The 20,863-nt window shown below is 43.0% G+C and overlaps 1 protein-coding gene across 2 annotated transcripts in view; it reads right to left on the reverse strand.

Annotated features, from left to right (window-relative positions):
• Positions 1–2,868: 2,868 nt before the first annotated feature.
• The window catches only part of DOK5 (docking protein 5), a 122,877-nt gene continuing 104,882 nt past the window's right edge, over positions 2,869–20,863 (reverse strand). For both annotated transcript variants that reach the window (XM_081033671.1, XM_081033672.1), the window contains exons 7-8: positions 11,058–11,178; positions 2,869–3,362 (exon numbers count right to left, since the gene is read on the reverse strand). In XM_081033671.1, the coding sequence (XP_080889797.1) occupies positions 3,298–3,362; positions 11,058–11,178 (186 nt within the window). In that variant the 3' untranslated portion in view covers positions 2,869–3,297. The remainder of the gene's footprint in view (positions 3,363–11,057; positions 11,179–20,863) is intronic.

Consider the following 20,863-nt stretch of genomic DNA (forward strand, 5'->3'; position numbering starts at 1 on the left):
TTGATAGTAGGGCTAGCGATTGACAGCAGGGATTGACAGAGGGTACATCCAGCCTGCCTCTTTATAAATAAAGTTTTATTGGCAGACAGCCATGCCTATGGGCCAATGTGTTATCTATGGCCGCTCTTGCATTACAATAGGAACAGAGGCCAGATGGCCGCCAAAGCCTAAAATATTGATATTCTGGCCCTTAAAAAAAAGTTTGCTGCCCACTGAGGTAACATGTGTTAGGGATTCATACAGCAATCAGAATTCATGGGTCCAAATGGGAGCCTACCTTTTAGTAGCTGTTAAAGTAATTAAACCCGGAGGCCATTAGACCAGGGTGGTGCTCATGCCTGGGTAAGCACACCAAATGGAAAGGCAGAGTGTCAGGGCACTGGCCTCTCAGAAAAGGAAAGGTAAGAACAACCTGTCACCAACAGCCAATTAGGCTTTGCCAGTAAGGAACCCACTTAAGCAGTGGTCAGTCCATTTCTTTGCTTTCCTTCTGCATCTTCTCTATAAAAATGCCTCCTTCTAACCACCTTTAGTTGGCGCTGCCCAATTCAAATCGATGTAATCGTATATTCAAATCAACTCTTAAAAACTCTGATGTCCCTCAGTCTACCATTTCACAGAACCAAGAGATTTTGGACATATTATTCAGATGATTTAAGATTCCTTAAGGCTTAGTTTCCCCATCTGTACAGGTGGGAATAATAATTATGCTTACCTGAAAGAGCTGCTGTGGGATGACCTAAGATGAGTGAAACACTTACAATTGTGCTTGAAGATACATAAAAGCTGTTAGGATGACCTAACAGGACTCAAACTCTTTTCTTGGCAACACGTTTCTTTTTTCTTTCTTTTTTTTAAATTAAATTTATTGGGATGACAATGGTGAATAAAATGACATCGGTTTCCAGTGTACACTTCTATAACCCATCATCTATATCTCACATTGTGTGCTCACCACCCAGAGTCAGTGCTTCTTCCATCACCATATATTTGACCCCCTTTACCCTCTTCTACCACCCTTCTCCCCACGTACCCTCTGAATACGTTTCCTTTTTAAAGAGTCCTAAAAGAGGTTCTGACTTGGAGTTAACTCCACTCAGCAACATTTCTTTACACGTTCATTAGCTTTAAACTTGCTTCAGCAATCTTGACTTCATTCACATTATAATTATTTCTTTAATTCCATTTCCTTTATCTGGTTTTTCCACTTAATCCCCCGTGTGGGCTGCCCAAGCCCTGGGACTCAGGAGAACCTCTGATGAGAGGTTTTAGAAGAGAAAGAAAATAAGAGCCGAGCCAGAGAGAATCAGGAAAATAAACAGCTGAGAGAACGATCAAATGTGCGTGGCGGACCAAATTTTTAAGACAAATAGGCATGCACCTCGGAGACATTTGATGAGCTAAAATGGTGTGGACACAGACAGAGCACAAATGCATACCAGTATAAATAGTATCACTATTAAATCACTTCTGTGTCCCTAACCCACTCACTAATTAATTCTTAGCTGAATTTAACCCTTCTTCCCTCAATATTTCTCCACCCCTGAGAAAATCACATCCTAATCAGCGGTCAGTCTCCTTGGAAATCCCAACTAAAGCTCAGATTCAGTGGGATTTTATCAGGGCCTTTGGGTTTCATTGGTCAATCTCTATTTGGGGAAATTATGCACTTTTTGGAAGAGGATGAATGAAAATAAACCTTTCTATGGCCCTTTCTTGGGGCTTTAAATTTATTTTTTTCCCTAGAAAACACAAGATAGTATTTTCTAGTGAAAAGAATCATTTTGGAAGGGCCTAGCCCCATGCCTGGCACTGAAAAACTATACCATCTATGCTAATGTGCCTCCCCCAGAAAGAATTCTAGCCCAAGGACAGGGGTTTATGTGTCTATCCATTCATTCACCACTTATTTTTCAAGCATAAGCTATGTATCAGGCACAGTTCTAGGGCTTGGGAAATAGGACTGCCAGATTTAGCCAAGAAAAATATAGACCATCCTGTCAACTTTGAATCTAAGATCTACAATGAACATTTTTAAGAAGTATAATTATGTCCATGCAACATACATATACTAAAAAATTATTCATTGTGTAATTAAAATTTAAATTTCACCAGGTGTCCTGTATTTTACCTGGCAACACTACTGGAAATAGAGTGGTGATCTCGACAGATAGCCTACCTGCTCTCTCCAACAGGTTTGTTGCAACTCCAGCGCTGGCAGCTCACGAGACTGAATTTCCACCTGGCAGTTCCCCATAGGAAAGCCTGGGGGAACAGAGTGACTGTCTTCTGAGAAGTACATTACCACTGGGGGCCCATTTAGCAGCTGTCATACTCCTCTGCATTTAAGGTTCTTGGTGACAGGGGTGTCTTTTTATCTCTCTATCCCTGGGCTCTAGCTAGCATAGTACCTGGGACTAGCAGATACTCAGTATAGACCGGTTTAATGAATAAGTGGGCAACTGTGGTTGGACTTATAGGAAACTCAATGCCAAACCATGCTCATGGCCCATAAGGAAAATATTCACAAACCTTCAGAAATACTGAAGATACAGAGTAAACCATGTTGCCAGAACCCAAAGACCATACACATGGGTAAAGAACAATCTTTTGTCTTAAAACATTTTATGAAGGTATTTCAAACATAATAAAGGCTTTAAAACAAAGGGTAGGGGTGAGAGATTGTGTGAGAGAGAAACTGCGACCATGTGAAGAATAACAAAGGGTCCTTTGAAAAGTTGGTTCTCAACAGAGTAGTTACGAGTGAGTTAAGCCCTGATTTAACTAACTGGCAATACAATAAAACACGATTTCTAATAGTTAACCAGGACCATAATATTAATCACTGAGGAATATGGTATAAACAAATAACCAATAATTAAGAACCATTTTATTGTCAATACTGACTGTCATACAATTAAAACACTCAGAAGGAAAATCACAAGAACCCACAAAGAACAGATTCTGAGAAGTTCAAGGGACATGGTATCTACAATAGAAAATCATTTTGTGGCATTGACTCCTTTTTGTCCAGCTGTAAAAGGGGAACCAAAAAAATCAATGTATATAGAGCAGGTTTCAATTACGCTAAGATTTTTTTTTTGTAAAGAATGGAAAGAAAAGAAAGGAAAAAAGAAACACAGGTATTGTATTGCAGTTTCCCAACGACCACACAATTAGCCAGGATTCTTAGCTTCTTTTCTTCATCCTTCTCTCGCTGCCATCCTGTGACCTCCTGATGGACCTGTGGCTGACACATCACAAGCGTGTCACACGACCATTCTTGGCAGTTTACTGTCAGTACTCGGAGCGGTAGGCGGGAAAAGTCTCTGTTCGATGGAGCTTCAGTGGGCTGGTGACATCTTTTCCAAAAGAATTGTAAAACAGCAGTTATATGTCAAGAAAGCCCACCATCAAATTAGCTAGTAACACGTTTCTATATAACAGAAATAAGATATGACCCAGGATTTTTCCCAGAGGCCACTCACAGTGATATGCAAATAAAAGTCTGGAGAGATGGTGCGATTAACATATTATTTGCATGTGGCCTTTGCACTGAGCTATAATCAGACCACCAGCAGTTATTTTCCTCCTTAATTTTTCATCTTCATCAGCTCCTCTCCCTCGGGTATTTAGGAAAAATGGGATGGAATCTTAGGACTGTGAAAACTTTCAGCTAGGACACTGAAAATCTGACCAGAAATAAGACAATTTTAGACTTCTACCTAAGAAATCTTGCTGTTGAGGAGGACTCCTTAAAATCCATTTAGCCTTTATTATTTCAGGTGTCGTTTCCAAACGGAGAAAGTGAAGAAGTCAGGAAGGCAACACACAAGACCACTGTTCGCCCCCTCTGTGACACAGTAGGACAGGAGCTGGGCAAGCTTTTTCTGTAAAGGGCCAGACACTAAATGTTTTCCACTTTGCAGACCCTGTGGTCTCATCGCAATTCTGCCTGTGGCACAAAAGCAACCACAGTTACTACGCATCCAATGGGCGTGGACGTTCCAATACAACTTTGCTCACAAAAACACAGCAGGCGAGAACAGGCCACACACAGGCCACAGTCTGCCAGTCCCTGTAGAGAGAGCTCTTGATTTTATACAAACAAGAGGTTTGACTGCCATCTGCTGGCTGAGGGTTACCAGGAGCTGAGCAATGTACACTGTTGGCCTGTGAAGAGCTCTCAGAACTGAGAATGACCGAAACCTGAGGGAGTACAGCACCCCCAGAGCCAGAGCGGCCAAGCCGGCGTCATTCAGAGAGAGATGGGACCACACTTAAGTGGCACATGCCTGCCCCACTGAAGCACATTCAAAACCATGCTGATTTTAAACACCGAACCAAGCAAAAAGGTTGATGGTGGCTTGTGGCCTTAAGTTTGTGCTCTGTTGCATGATGACAAACCATCCTGACCTCCATCTGACCTGTCTGAGCCCATCTGACCTTCCAACCAGAAGCGTAACTTTTCAGCCATTTTCCACTTCAACAAAATGGGGAGACATTTGTTTTTGCTCTCCTCACGATACTGTTGAGGATGAAAGAAAGCACAGAGGATATCCCGAACTGTGAAGTCCCACGTAAATTACTGAGGTCACAACACCAAAACAAAAACAAAAATCACAGATTCAGATATTTGCATGCCTTAAATCTACACCATAATATATATATATATATCTCCAGTTGTCTAGTCACTGGCACACAACAGCAGTGATTATTAGAGAAATCTTGAATATTCAAATATCTTAAGTCACTAGAAATCATTTCTTGCAGCCTCTCAGCCATGTTGAACACAAATCCTAGTCTCTTTGTAACACACACACGTACCCATGCCATAACATAGAGATATTGTATTAACGTATTAACTACAAGTAAACATCCAGGTATATCTTTTAGTTAACATTTCCCACAGGAAGCAGACAGCGTGTAAACAATATTAATGCAAAATCCAAATCTTTGGTCACATGCAACACCCTTGGTGGTCCCATCAACTGGAGACTCTGAGTTTGCCAGGAAAGTGACTGATAGCACGCATTTGGGGTCAAGCCGAAATGAAGACACCTGCAGCTTCTATCATGCTGGCCAATCGAGTCTCTCCAGCTGGGTTTGAATGCAGTGTTTAGCTTAAAGCCAGGAAATGGACTGAGAGATATTCTTCCATTTTTGCAGCTCACAGAAAGGTCACAAGCTGGCAGTGGCCTGTAGCCCCTTCGGGCCCCAGACCTGTTCACTGGTCTGCACAGGCCATCACACGTTTGGACTAGCTTGTCACTATTTAAATAACTGTAGGCTTCCCATAAAGGCGCTGATTGCCCTATGAAACCGAAGGTAACCCTGGCCTATATCCTGCTCCAGTGACCACCTAGAGGTAGCTGCAGAATGCCCTTTGCAAATGAAGTCTGTGATTCACCAGGGACCCACCATGCCCATACCTGTCCTGTTTCACTCAGCATGCCCGCCCTGGGCCCCTACCGACATATGAATTTGAGACACTGGTTTATTTGTCATCTTTTCACATTTGCTCAGATCTTTATCTATTACTTCTCCCGTAACTGCTGCACATGCAATGTATGTGACTGTGTTCGAATTAATATTGAACAACCAACGTTAACTTCTCCAAAGTAGCCACTTGCTCCAAGAATCTATCATGTTTAAAACACATAAGTAAACCATGTGGGCTGGAAGTTCCCTGGAGGCGTTCTCTCCACAGCAGGGTGCGTGCCTGTGATAGGGTTTCCTCCCACAGACAAGACCATCTGATAGAAGACAGAAGCAGCCCTGGATTAGGAGTCAGAACACTGCAGTTCCCAAGCCAGTCCCTCACCCACTAGCTATGTGATGGTGAGCGAGTACTTCTCCTCCAACGGCCTCCATTTCTGCCTTCATTGAAATGGAGAAGACAGTCCCTCTTGCCAACTCACACTGTTACCAGGGGAACCAAACAACATCAAGCTATGCCCCACGCCCCTTATGCACCAGCCACACTGCCTCCTTTCTCTTCTTTCATCCCCCCCACCCCATCGTTTCTGTCTCAGGGTCTTTGCACTTGCTAATGTCTCTATGGAGATTGATTTTCCCTCACTCTCAGGAGAGCTGCCTCTTCTCAGACTTCAGCTCTTGGGATAAAGGCCACAGCCTCTTGTGACCACCCCAACTAAAGAAGTCCTTTGGTCATCATTCTCCCCAAACCAGCAACTCGGCCTCACTATTCTCCAGTACAAACACTCTCTTTTCAATTTGACCTGTCCACGTTCGCTTAATTATTGACTGGGGCTCTTCTTTCACCTTTAAGTTCTGGGACAGAATGTGTCTAGTAGCCCCTCCATCACTGGCACATCACTTGACACAAAGGAGATGCTCAGTAAACATTTACCGACGAACGAACGAGTGCATGGATACATGGAGAGACCCAAACCTCAACTGCTTACTAGCTAGGTGACCTTGGACACATTACTAGCCCTTCAAATTCTCAGCTCCTTCAGTGCAAATGAGAATGACATGCTCTTAGGTGGCTGTTTTAAGGGCTAAATGAGAGCGTGTATGTTAAGTACCTGGTGCAGAGTCTGCACCCAGTAGGGCTTCAGAAAAGGGTAGCTTTTATAAAGAGTATGTCTTATCTCACTGAGTATGTTTTATCTCCCTAGTAAGGAACCAACCTGGCACGTCGATAGTGATAAAGTTACTGTTTATTTATATAAAAAGGAAAAGAAGAGGTTTCATGTTCAATAAATGGGTAGGTATCTGGGTTAAACCGATTATTTACTGCATCCAGAGCCTTGAAAATATTGACTGGCATTCTGAGTCTCGAAAAGGAGAATTAACATGCAGCATTTTCCCCAAACGGATTGGACCCATAGTACTTTTGGGGGTTAGGGTGATAGCTACTGAGGTTAGGACGACACAGAACACCGACGGGAAAAGAGGACTCTGTGCTTATTTCATGCAGTGCATTCCTAAAGGAATCATGTAACAGTGCTCAAGATATACTTGTTGAATGCTTCCCCTTCATAAATGTCTTCCAGCTTTCAGGATAAACCTCCTTCTGCATATGCCTAACCGTTAATTCTGCATATGCCTAACCATAAAAGAGAATTGCCATATGAAAACTCGAAAATGGGACGGGAGACACAGTGAAAGTGGATTAAATATGCCTTGGTATATGTGGCACGCCTCAGAACCAGCCCCTTCCTCTCCCCGCCAAAAAGAGTAATAAGAAAATGACAACTCCAAAACCAACCACCAGGTGGTACTCTGGGACTAAATTTGGGGAGGCAATGAAAAATTTTTTCAACCCAGTTAGATAAATTCCTTCATAAGGGTGTGTGTGATTTCCAAGATTAACCTCCAGATCTTTAGGGTTAGTCATCCTGAAATACATCAAGGTAGGTGAATCAGCCAGAGAGATGACAACTCATAAACACCAGCAAAACAAGAAGAAATGTTGTGCCATGCAGCTTTATCACGTGGCACACATGGGGTCATGATGTCATGAATTTTTCCCAATTTCAGTGTTTTCCCCTGAGATAGGGGAAGGAAAGGAGAAACAATAGATCAATTTATTCCATTTATTTGTCATGTATATGACCACCCCGATAAGCAAGATAATTCTAGGAAGTCTGTGAACAACATTTTTATAACGTAACAAATTACTGGTAAATTGTGTCCCATCCGTCACATGGACCACATATTGGCACTGTATCTCAAGGAACATTGGCTCAGGCAAAAAAGCAATCCACAAGATGAAATAAACGTGGAGAAATCTACGTAACGAAACATCTCAGCAAACACTAATACAGCGTATCAAAATGAAATACATTTACATAAATTCCTACACAGGTAACAGAAGTACATGAGAACAAATAACTGGATGAAATAATGGGTACAAAGCACAAAAAGAATTTGAAGCAATTTCAAGGCCATTTTTCAATCAAAGATAACAGGATATTTCATGGCCTATTAGTATGCAGCCCAAACAGGAAAAATGAAAGAATTCTTAATAAAAAATTTATGTTCAATGAAGATCATGGTATGTAGAAAAAAGCAAACAATGAAAGCTTTAATTATCATCTCTCAAGCCTGGACATGGTCATCTTTGAAGCCCTATAATTATCCATCACAAAGCTTGATAAGCTGTCATCTCTGCGGGAATTCTGAGGCGCCTTTTCTTGTGCGCACCACCATTTATTTCATTAGAAATGAAACCATCACTTTCTTCAAAATACTCTTGTAAGTACTACTATTGAGTTCATTTGAAAAATCTATCCTGATAAACTTGAACCTGATTTTCCGGGGATACCTTGTGACTTCTGAGTGATGGACGATAAGGACAAAAAATAATACACCTAAATCTAGAGGGGTTACACGTAAGTGTAATGTGGAGGGGTGGCTTGATTTATGGCTTGCTATTTTTGATAAAAAATGATGAGAACTTCTCAAAGAACATGAATTTTGGGGTTGGCTGTGATGTCGTGTGTCACTCTGCCCCAAGGGACACCATCACTCCCGTTATTTTGGAATGTCATGGATTACTAGTATTGAAGGATCATCCCAGACCTGTCAGCTATCTATGGACTTCCAACCGGAATATGGGCTTTCTGCTTGCAGGTAAATGTGCAGGTGTTGCTGTTGCTCAAAAACAAAACAAAACAAAAACAAAATGAAAAAATCTGTATCTGTGTGCTAGAAAATAGTTGTTTTCTTCTTAGTATCCAGATGTAAACCTTGTCAGGGGAAGTCTCAGATACCCTAGGGGCAGACAAACCGTAGGCTAACAGCATCTTAACATACGCACTTACAACGTAAGATTTAAAAAATATGTATTATTATACAATCAGGGCTCTGATGAGACCCCCTTCGCCTTAAATTATTCTGATGAATGTATACTTATCTTGGTTAAGCATATAGTTTAGTCAAGGATTGTAAGATGTGTGTGTCCTCCATGTGACATTCTCTGTCCCAAGTGTCCTGAAGATTTTAAAGCTCCAGGGTCTTGGGTAATAAATTCTGAAACTGCAACTTATCCTATGTGCTCAGGACTTCCTCACTCTCGGGGCATCTTTGCAAATATGGTATTCTAGGGAAATACGGCGATTTGCCCATGTTGGTGCAAGTGGACTATGCTCAAATTACCACTCTGTCCCTCGGGGAATCAAGGTACAATTTATCAATTTCTTCTCTGTGATGCCTACCTTACTTTAGTTCTCAACTTTCTTTTGCATTCCAGACGCACAGAATCTACCCCCTTTTGTAAAGGTTATCTTGGTATGTGTAGAAAGTGAAGTTATAAAGCAGTTCAATAGCTTGATGTGAGTGGAAATTCACATGCTGCAATAATTATTACTCATCGTACTGTAGGTTAGGAAACAATGTGGCCAGTTTTTACAACAATTTAGAGGTAGTGAAATTAAATATGCATTCTTTTTAAGAAAATAAATGTATTTAAATTGAATGATAGTGTAAGTGGTACGGATATGACAAGAACTGTGATGACATAATTGAAACATTGCAAACAGTTCAGAAGATGATATGGAACAAATGGCATTTGTGACAACCTGATGTCACCCAACCTTCTCCCTCTCTCTGTGGATTTGTCTTAGACTGTAAACGTATCTATCAATTATTTAGCAATGCAGTCACTCAGGGTATATTTTTTGAGCATCTACAATGTGCCGTGCTCTCTGCTAGCAAACAGAGACTCGTCATAAAGAATAGAACGTACGTGTCTTCAGTGCCCTCTTAACATTACATATTCATTCACCAAGTATTCAGGGAACAGCTACTCCAAGCCTGGCACAGGAAGGTAACAGGATGAGGATTAAAAAAAAAAAAAAAAAAACACTCTCCTGCCCGCCTTGGCATTATTGCTTCTTGGAGGAGCTAGTCATAAGTCAAGTGGCCTTGCAATTAAATACGAAATGAAATCTGTGATGAGGGCTATAAAAGAGAGTGCCCTCACCTACACATTATGACTACCCGTCATCAGAGATGCCCACACTAGTTCTAATACAGTCCGGGAGACAGTGGAGGTGAGACCTGGAGCTGAGAAAGGGTTAACTAGGTCGGAGAGGAGGAAAGCCAGGGCATTGCAGGGAGAAAGAACAGGAAAAGCTCTCTGGGGGGAAATGAGCAGCAGGAAAGGCTAAATGGAAGGCTGGGTGACTGGGGCACAGCGAGCAGGCATCTGTGGCTGAGACCACTGTTTTCCATTGTCAGTCACTTATTTACTCCGCAAATGTGCACATCTCAGGCATGCCAGTGCCATCTCGGGCATGCTCTATCGAAGTTCTGGGATCTTTCACCCTCTTGGTGACGAGATCTTCAGCAAGGTTCCCCCACAGGCCGATGTATTTATAAATTATATATGCACAAGCTGCTCTTAGAGACTATAAAACATTGTTTTAAAATGCTGCATTTGAAAGGATAAGAAAGTGTTTGCATAGAATTTCTCATAGTTTCTGTTGTCTGCCCATGGGCCATTCTCTGCTGCACAGACCACTTTTCTGGAAGACAGGTGTCTTCCAGAGGATTTGCTAGAGTCACAGAAGATACCCCCATGTCCCCCCCACACCCCCACATCCAGGGCACCCTCAGGCAAGGTTCCTAAGCTTGAGAAATCATCTGGAGGCTTGACACAAGGATGGCTGGGCCCCACAGCTGATTCCTAGGTCTCTGGAGTGGCCCGAAAGTCTGCCCTTTTAGCAACTTCCCAAGCAATGCCGATGCCATTAGACATCAATCCACTCGACTATTTCTCTGAAGAGTGGACCCCAGACCTCTTGCCCAGATCCTGTGTAGGCGTTTGTTGAAAGAACTGTTTGTTCAACCACATCCTAGGCTCTTAAGGGGTAGAATTGTTGGGGTTGAGGGCCCAGGAATCTTCATTGGAAACAATTCCCCCCAGGACACTGATACAGTAAGGGTCTGGGGGGGGGGGTGACACCTTGATGGGGGCTCTGATTCTGAGTGGGGCGGAAGGCGAAGAGGCAGACTGACTTGGGAGCTGAGGCCCCTCCCAGGGCTGCCAGGCGCTGGCCCACCCACCTGCCCGCCGGGCTTACCTTGCAGGCGGTAGAGCTGGCCGGTGCTGTGCTGCCTGGTGATGTGCTGCCAGTAGGCGCTGCGTGGCAGGGGCACCATGGCGCTCAGCGAGGCGGCCCGCTCACTCATCTTCATCTGGAGCTGTGTCAAAGGAAGAAAGGGCTGTGTCAGCCACCCCGGGGCTGGAAGAGGGCGGACGAACAGCCGGACCGATGGACGGCACGCCGGGTCGCCTTTTACTCAGAACCTAGTTAACTGCACAAAGCCAACTACACACCAGAGGAAGGTAGATTTACAGGAATTAAAAAGGAAACCTCTACTCATTGTATCGTTAAGAACAGTGAATGGCAGACCACTGTATCCGGAGGAATGCCATTTCAATTTCTCATATGACACCTGGTAGCACTAAATACCTACCTACCCATTTGGGCTGTATGAAAGTTCAGTGGCATGCCTGATTAGCCCCCGCCTAGCACACACTAGGTACCGAAAAAATGGAGGATGTCATCACTATTTACTATTCATTGCAACACCCACTTAAAGATTCTTTGTTGTGGTGGTTGTTAAAAGAAAACTCTCCACTCTACGTATCTCATCAGCATGGTAGTTCCTGGCATAATACCAGTACATTCACTCAATAAAGCCAAAATAATATGAGGGTCTTCATACCCTGGAGACCCAAAATCATTGCAGCTGATGACACCCTCAGGTTGAAAAAATTATAACCATTTCTTCCAAAGATAATTTAATTTATATGTGTTGCATTTACATGTGATGACTGAATTTTCAGTCCTTATCACAATAGCACAATTACCAAATTATATTATATAGCACTAGGTTTCACGGGGACCTTTTTTATTTTTCTAAACATATCCTCTCAGATCAAAAGGGCAAAAGGCTGAGAACAAAGCTAGTAGAAAAGTTCTGTGTCTATTTCCCTATTTCTGTAGACACGAAAGTCTCCAAGTTTGAGAGCAAACCCCCAAAAGAAAACCTATTTACTACCAGTGACGTCTGGTGACATTCAACCTCACTTACCTGAATGCAAGAAAATAAAGGGAGGAAGAGAACTGAATTTTCAAGGTACTGAGTATTTGATTTTCTTAACATAAAGAGATTATATTTAATACAATAAAACGTTTAATATAAGGAGAACATTTGGTAAATAGCCATCACTTCAAATTATTCACGACATGACTGAATATATTCCTACAGGCCAGCGTGCTTTGACTATATTTTTAGAAAGCTTATTTAGGAACAAGGATGCAATAACACCAATGTCACGTTTCACAGAGAACATTACAAGGCCTGGCTCTCTCTTTCTTTCTCAATCCTTTGAAAGAATACCTCGTTTTAAGAAAGGAGCATTTTAATTGTCTTTGGAGAAAAATGATGAAAAATCATTTCGTGCAAAACTATCTGAATTCTCTATGGGTGAGAAGGCTTAGGAAGTGATTGGGTGAAAAGTGTAAGAGGCAAGTGTCCACCCTTATTTTTCTTCACTGTTGCAAGTACCTCTGATGCTTGATATCAACTAGAGAAGAGGGAACTGAATGGGTGCTTCCACCTGCCACTGGTGGAAAGAGAAATTAACACTATTTTTGGAGGAGTTAAAACTGGGTAACCTGGGGTATCAGGAGAGAAGATTGCATTCTTCCTCCCCCCCTTTTTTTTTAAACCTTATACACTTTTATATAGTTTTGTTTTTACTCTTATAATAAACAGTACTTTCACATTCAAAAGTAAAAGTGAAAATGACCCCAACCATCGAGTTTTTAAGTAGAGGTATTTCTGCTATAATGTGATAGAGACCTTCCAGAAAAACCTCTCATTCTGCAAAGTTGTTGGAAAAATCGTTTTATGGGACTATCACACAGAACACACACCCATTTATAACCAGAGTCATTGTTACTTTGGGAAATAGCTTGGAGGCTGGAAATTGCACAGGGGTTATAAAAAAAATGCTGAAAAACATTTGGTGGGAAATGCTGGCTTGAGAAGTCCAGGCTATAGAGATGAAGGAGGGGTTCTTCCCCAAAAAAGTGGGTGCTGGTGCCATGTAGTCACACAAACAAGACCTGGGCAACAGCTGTACTGGCCGAGACGCATCTCTGAAGGGGCTGAGGGAGCCTGCCATGTCTCCGCTCGTTTCTCATCTTCTCAAATGAGCTGCACGAGGCTTCGTCTGTGCAGAAGTTTTTTGAGGGCTTTCCCCCTTCCTGCTAAAAGATACAATTCCACTCCTGTCTTAGAAAAAAAGTGTTTATGAACCAACACACTTCAATCTTACAATGAATCACTCTCCAGTTCAGTTTATCAAATGCCCCTGAGCCCAAGGTGAATATCGAAATGGTGTTACAGTGAAAACGTGTGCCATATCTGAGCCACACTCTTGTCCCCGTATTTCCATTAAATACACATCCTGGAACTCTGTAAAGAACAGAAAAATTATCCCAAGTCATCCATTTAGTATCCTGCACGTATCAGGGAAACGTAATAGAATCATGGAACATCAGAGTTGGAAGAACTATAGGAAACATGTAGTCAGTCACCTGAGTGAGCAAGACAGAAAATCAAGGTTCAAGTTCATGCAGCAAGGGGGTGACAACGTCCAGTCTCTCAGAACCTAGTGAGGGGCACCTATTTTGTTCTCCATGCTTAGTTAAGTTCAAGTTCAGTTAAATTCAAATTATATCTTAAAGCCCTGATTGCCGTATTTGTGGGGGGTGGGGGGGACAATCTTTACACGTGCTGAGACACATTCCAAACCTTGATTTTTTCCAGAGAGGACGAACTGACCAGAGTTGGCCACCTGACCAATCAACGGGAAGTGTATTTTCTCAGCTAGTTATCACATACTTGTTGATTTGGATTTCAAAGCATAGTCTATGGATCAAGAAGCTTTTGTCCTGGGAGAGACAGAGAAGTAGAGTCAATTACAAGACAGTAAGTACAAGCTAAGACAGAGGAAGTCTAGGTGCCCTGGGACAAAAGGAAAGGGGCCTCCAAATCGGAGTGGGGGGAGGGAAGAAGGGAGTTCACAGTCAGAGAGGACTCCCCAGAGGAACGCCCCACAGTCTGATCCCAAACTCTCCCCCTTGGTCCACTGAATTCCAGGAGTTCCATATCCTTCCTAGATCCCCCAGATTACCTCTCGTCCCCAGGAAGGCTGCAGGATGTTTGAGGTCACACCAGCTGTCCTTAGTTGCCACTTCTAAATGTTGGACAACTCAGGTTACCGGATGTCCGCAGCATTCACAGATGCAGAGATCGTGTGACCCATGCACAGGGAACCATGAGTGTGGTCCACAGAAGCACATTAGTGTATGAATTGCAGACGTCAACATAAATATGTAGGGACAAGACTGGTAGAAGGGAAGGCGCTAAAAGCCATCGGATTTTAGAACCAGAAGAGAATGTTGTTATCTGTTTCCCTCACTGATGTGTTCTCAGCTCTCACAACAGTGCCTGGTAAACAGAAGATGCTCAGTAAATATGTGTTGAATGAAAGCATGAACCCAGCCAATGGTGTAGGAGAGCTGGATTGAACCAGCTTGCAAAGACCAGTTGTTACATGCTCAGGAATTTTGTGAGCTGGTTGTTAAATATAGCCACCATTAAATATTAAATTATATAAACTTATAGTTAACTTATACATACATGTATATGTGTGCATGTGTATATATATGTATATATACACAAAACTCTGCCCTTCCTAATTATTTCACTATAATCTATGCTCCTGAGGTGGTTATGCTGATTGTGGTCTGCATGTGCTTTTCCGTCTACCACTGCCCCCTCCCATCTATCTCTACTGTCTCACACCCTGACATTCATCAGTTACATCAATCTGCCTGGCCTCTGTAGGCATACGAGTTTGCAATTCTTCCTCTAATCCAATTCCCCCACTTTACAGAAAAGGAAAGTAAGGCAGAGAATTCTCAATCAGCTGACCAAAAGTTAGGAGCTGAGTTTTAGGACTCCCCAAGACTGAAACAGAAACAGAAACATGTTGTCTACAAATCCTGTCTCAGTTCTCTCAGCCTACAGCCCTCTGATCTTCCTACCCCCTCCCGTCTCATGTTGTACTGTGGCTCAAACCACACCCCTCAGTGCAGCTATTTCTAGCCACCTGTGGTGCCCACTCTCACACCTCTATGCCATTGCAAATGCTACTCCCTAAGCTGAGAGCTGTCCCCACTTGTCCCCTGGTTAATGCCCACCTTCCCTTCAGGAGTAGGCTCAGGTATCACCTCCCCTGGACATTTCCTGACATCTCTTCTCCCTTAAGTAAAAAAAAATAGTAAGTTCTGTTCTTACTCTGATCGTTGCATTGTTTTGTGAAAGCCACCAAACTAGCCTGCCTCCTATTGAAGACCATGAACTCCTGGAAAGCGGGCTCATTTCTTTTATCTCTGTATCCCCATCACCTGGCGAGGGCCTCCAGAGGCTTAACAAATAGAGAATGGATGGATGGATGATGGACGATGGCTGGATGATCAAATGAACCCAGCCTTTGTCCAGGGAACAGGGGATACTTTTCAGAAAGAAATCCTAATCAACCCAGCAAATTAGAAGCCCTGTCAGCCCAAGGCTGAATTCCTGCCACAGCGTTAGGTGGCTGTCCCTGCCTGTGGGGATGTGGTAATAAGACTGCTTCATTCTGCTTTGCCATTCAAGTGATGCACTGAGGCAGAGCCTCGGGGGAGGATCTGCCTCTGCGCATTTGCACAGTCAGCGAGGAAAGGTGACAGCAGGGAGTTCAGCCCACACATTTATTCCCTCCATTAGCAGTGTTAGCGCAAGGCCCCCCCAGGGAAGAAAGGTGAGGCTTCGTGAAAGTCAAACAAGCACCTTCTTGCCCTTCCAACACTCAAACTGTCCCACCGAACAGCAGGGATGCCCCCAGGTCTCTTCCTAACCCAGCCTAAGTGAGTTCTGATACTGCCCAGTGGCCTGAACTAATCCGTGGCTCTTAACTGGTGTGGTTTCAAAGGTACAAAAATCATTGCGTTGCCAAGGAGGGAAGCTGCCCATGGAATCAGGGACCCACATACCAGTTTAGGTTCTTGTCCTTATGAGCTGTGTGATAGGGGACACACCCCTACCCTCGTTTGAATCTCAAAGTCTCCTTCCTCAAGGAACTTCCCTTCTAATGAGACAGCTTACAAAATTAAACAAATAAAAAGTAATCAGGTTACCATCACAAGGAATGGGGTCCTGATACCTGCTCCCTCGTGGATGAACCTGAAAACATCGTGCTAAGTGAAGGAAGCCAGTCACAGAAGGCCACACATTGTAGGATTCTATTTATATGAAATGCCCAGAATAGGCAAAGCCAGAGAGACAGAAGGTAAGTCAGGGGTTGCCTAAGGCTGGGCAATTGATGGATAAAGGAGATGGTTTCCCAACTCTGTGAACCTATTAACCATTGCATTGTACCATTTAAAGGGTGCGTTGTATGATATGTGAATTACATCTCAATAAAGCTGTCGTCAAAAATACAAAAGCAGATAGTCCTCTGTGCTATGCAGTCTAGTAGGAAAAACATGACATAATGAGTTAGTGGGTGGCTATCAGTCCCAGGGGAAGTAACATTTCACCTTGAGTGACAGCTGGCCAAAGCATGCACCCCCATCCTTATCATCCTCAACAGAGCAGACAGGCCCTTTTCAAAGCCTCCCTGTACTCACAGGGAGGGAAGTGCCGGTTGCAAAGACCCTCCCCTCATAATAATGGGTGAATCATTTCCACCCTCTTGAGAGAGAAACAATTCTAATGAACACTACCCAGGGCTCCTCAGTGAGACAAAATCAACTGTCCTCCACTCGCTGACTGCACTGTTGGTTTCCGTGGTCTCCATTTGGTTTGGCTGATGCGTCCTTACTGCTTACGCACTTCTTTTATGAGTCTGAGACCAGCAGTGCAGAGCAGGGGTGAGTCTTGGTCACACTATCACACTGTATCGTCCTTCTCTGGAATCCAACTGTTTTTACGGTGGAGAATTGTGTTTTGCGAAACTGAACCGCACGGCAGGATGTAATTGTTCGCTGCTACAGTCAATCGTGAGTGCCATATGCAGTGTTTGTGACATCGGTCTGGACCCATTCAGAAACAAGCATAAATCATCCCGATGGCAAACAGAGTGATACTTCCACACCTAATTCTATCCTGTTAGACTCAAACTTCCACCAGGCTGTTCCTTCAAGGAACTCAAGTGGGGCTTCAGCCATGGCAACTTTGCATATGCAAATCACCTTGTCCGTTTCCATTCATTCTACCAGCTGAGCCCTGACCTGACTGAAGGAGGACAAAGTTGTGACAATAGGGTTGAGCTGTGAGTCAGAGCTGCATCTAAGCCCGGATGTCTGCTCAACCCAAGAGACTTGCAAAGCTCATTCAGGTCTGACGGTGCCCTCAGTTTCAGAAAGTATTATATAAACCGGCTTTCTTTCTATGGGTATTTTAAGCACAAAATGTGGGCAAGTTGAGTCAGAAGGGACAATTCAGTCCAAGAGAGAAAAAGTAAAATGGTTTCAAAAGAAACCAGCGTCTCAGTGTCTCTCTCATTCCATCAAACACCCCGCTGTCTCATTCACACTACCCTCCAATTTCATTGACGTTCTTTCTCCATGTGGCTTCCTGAACTATGGCTTCGTGAAGTATGCCTTCTGCCTACTTATTCTCCTGTGAAAATAATATTTGCATATATACTCTACCCATGCTTTCTGGACCCTGGGTCAGTGCTTATCCAACTTTAGCAAGCATAAGAATCACCTCTCAAAAGACACATTAAAATGCAGATTCCTGCCCCCCCCACCCCAACCATGGGGGCGGGGGCCAGGAAATTTCATTTCTACCATGTTTCCAGATGATTCCAACCTTACTGGTCCAGGGACCACACTTTGAGAAGTACTGTCCTATGTTAGTTATCACCTTTGGATCAGTTGTTCTGGGATAAAGTTTTCCACCGTGGTAAGGGCCCAAAGTTGGCTGAAAATTGGGTTAAAGTCTGGAACCTGCCATTAATAATTGCATGACCCTAGGCTAGTTATTTAACCTCCTTTACTCTTTAAAATCAGAGAAAAAGAATTCCTAATCAGCAGCTAATTCTAAGAAGATACAAGACTCATCGTGGGGTTCCATAAATGTTAACAGTATTTATATTTAGCCTTATATCAATAATTTTAAGAAAGGAAAACTGTATTAAAATTGTAATACTCAATATATATCGATAACAAAAGATGAGTACAAGTCACGTTTGACTTCTGCAATGACAAGAGGTGCTCAAAGTGGTTCCCATCAGCGTCCAGACACTTCTGATTACAGCGAACTACTGCTTGAGCAACGTTGATCCAAGTGTCCACTTGTGTTGCCATGCATGCCATTTCCGTTTCTGCACACAGTACCATGCGTCTCAAATTTATCACAAATGCATGCAATTGTGAGGCGTGTTGGAGATTCTGTTGCACACTCACGCCTCCACTGTCGTCCTACTTCCACAACGTTCTCGAATTTCAAATACCACTTCAAAATCATCCTGCACTCCTGGAATGACAATCATGCTTCCGCCATTTTCTTTGACTGTCCTGCCTGTTGCATGGCGACGCTAGCATTCATTTGATTAACGCCATCGTTTAAGCAAACGTCATGCTACACATTGCTACCGTAATTCAATTCAACTTCCAAAATTAATACATAGATAATATCTCTTCAAATGTGTATAAATTGTTTGGCACCCCAAGTATATGATGAATACAACATATCTTAATGTCCCTAAATACTGCCACCTTCTACAATGTCATTTTCATGTCTGCACCATAACCCGTCCTTTGGCTGTACCACACCTTATCTGTTCATTTCCCTAACCATTTTTAATTTACCAAATGACATAATGGAATTAAATTTGGACCCAATCTCCTTTATCACATTTTATCCCGTTAACCACAATTTTTATTCTGGGACCCAATCTATCGACAACTATTCCAAAGACCAGTTTTTAAATAAATGTTTAAATTTAATTTTACTGTACATGTCAAACTGGATTTTAGACTGACTCAGAAATTACTTTTAAATGTTACTGCATCAGAAAAGTAGATGAGTTGGTAATTGCATTTTTGTTCGTGAACAAAGCAGTCTTATCTTCACATTACTGTTCATCTATACAACAAACGAATTCTTAGCTGTTAAAAAGAGAAAGGTAGGCCTCTATGAAGTGACATAAAACAATTCTAAAATCAAAGGGCCACAATTGCTTATGTACACATGCTCACGGACAGGACCCCTCACTGGGGTAGGTTTAAATACCAAGTACCCACACTTCCATGATTCTCAGAGACACATCTGTAACTCCAGCCTCTCCCCAAATCTCAGACTTGTGTACTCAACCCACTTCACGCTTCCACCTAGATGCCGAGTGCGCAGCTCTCATTTAACAAGTACAAACCTGAACTATTGTTTCTCAGGCTGCACAATCCTATTGTTCCCCTTCTAGGTAATTGGGTCTTCCATTCTACCTGTTAATCTGTTTAAGAAAGGTGAAAAACAACAAAAACCTTTGAGACTACATTGTTTACTCGCTCCTTCATCAGCAAATCCTGTCGTTCCAATCTTCAAAATGTATCTAGAACCCGCTTTTCAACACCCCCCTCCCTGCCATCTGGTCTGCATTACTAGCACCCACCTAGATGCCTGGATGACAAAACAGCCCTCCCTAACTCGCCTTCTTACTTATCCTCTTGCCTGACCCACTCCCAGCCTTTTTGGAACAGCTGCCAGAGCGATCCTTTCCAAAGCAAAACCAGCATGTCTCACCTTTTATCCGACACTGGAGTTTCATTGGTCCTCCCCTCCCAGCCCTACCCCACTGGTCTCCTGCAAATGACAGCTGCTAGAAAATGAAAACCAGGGAAGTCAAAAAGAGACCAGAAAAGAGTTTTCAAAGAAGCTTCAACATAATTTCAAATCTCTAACTAGAGAGAAGTACTCCAAATACCTCATGAGTAGTAAATGTGTTTTCAACTGAACCTTAACCTGTGAGGTTTATTTCTACAAAAGCCAGTCCAAATGTCTCCCTCGAAAGAGAACAGTCGTCAAAGACAATACTTTTTAAAAAAGACATAAAAATCAAGCCTGTGTTTGTGGAACATGCATTCTGTTTACCAAATCTGTCAAATCTATACTTCTGAGGGTTATCGAACACCCTTGTAAAGTTCTAGCAAATACTGGGAGTGCCCGCCAAAAAAACATACACACGACTTGTATTCATCTTTTGTTATCGGTGTATATTGAGGAGTACAATTTTCGTACAGTTTTTTCCTTTCTTAAAACGTACACACATTTTTTTGGGCACCGTCTGTATGTCTCATACAGTTTGGTACTGGGAGTAATTTATGACGATAACCACGTTTGCAGCATTCTTTGAGGTTCTTTCTGCTTGATGAAGCAGGCTCATTTAATCCATACAAACTGCTTAACATGCTAATTGCTACGCTAAGTGGCAGTCACCAATTCCTCTGGAACAGCAGTGCAAATGCGGTTGAACATGTTTTGTAATCGCTGTGGGAGGTAGTCGTGAAGGTGGAAGCAGTCCACAGAGCAGCTCTTGTGCCTGCCTTTCCTTCATCTGCGGGACCGCTGCACTCCCCTTTATGTTATCTTGCCTGGCAAAGTCTGTATCAATAAACCCCCTGTATAGAGGGGGCAACCAATACGAAGGTGGCGCAGGGACTTGCCCGAGGACACGGAGCTGGGAATGAAGCCCAGGCAAGATGGAAGCCCTGGCCTCGTACTCCAGAACTAACGTGCATGTCACAGCCCTGTGTGT

The sequence above is a fragment of the Rhinolophus hipposideros genome (genome assembly GCF_964194185.1).
Source record: "Rhinolophus hipposideros genome assembly, chromosome: 22".
Lineage (NCBI taxonomy): Eukaryota > Metazoa > Chordata > Mammalia > Chiroptera > Rhinolophidae > Rhinolophus > Rhinolophus hipposideros.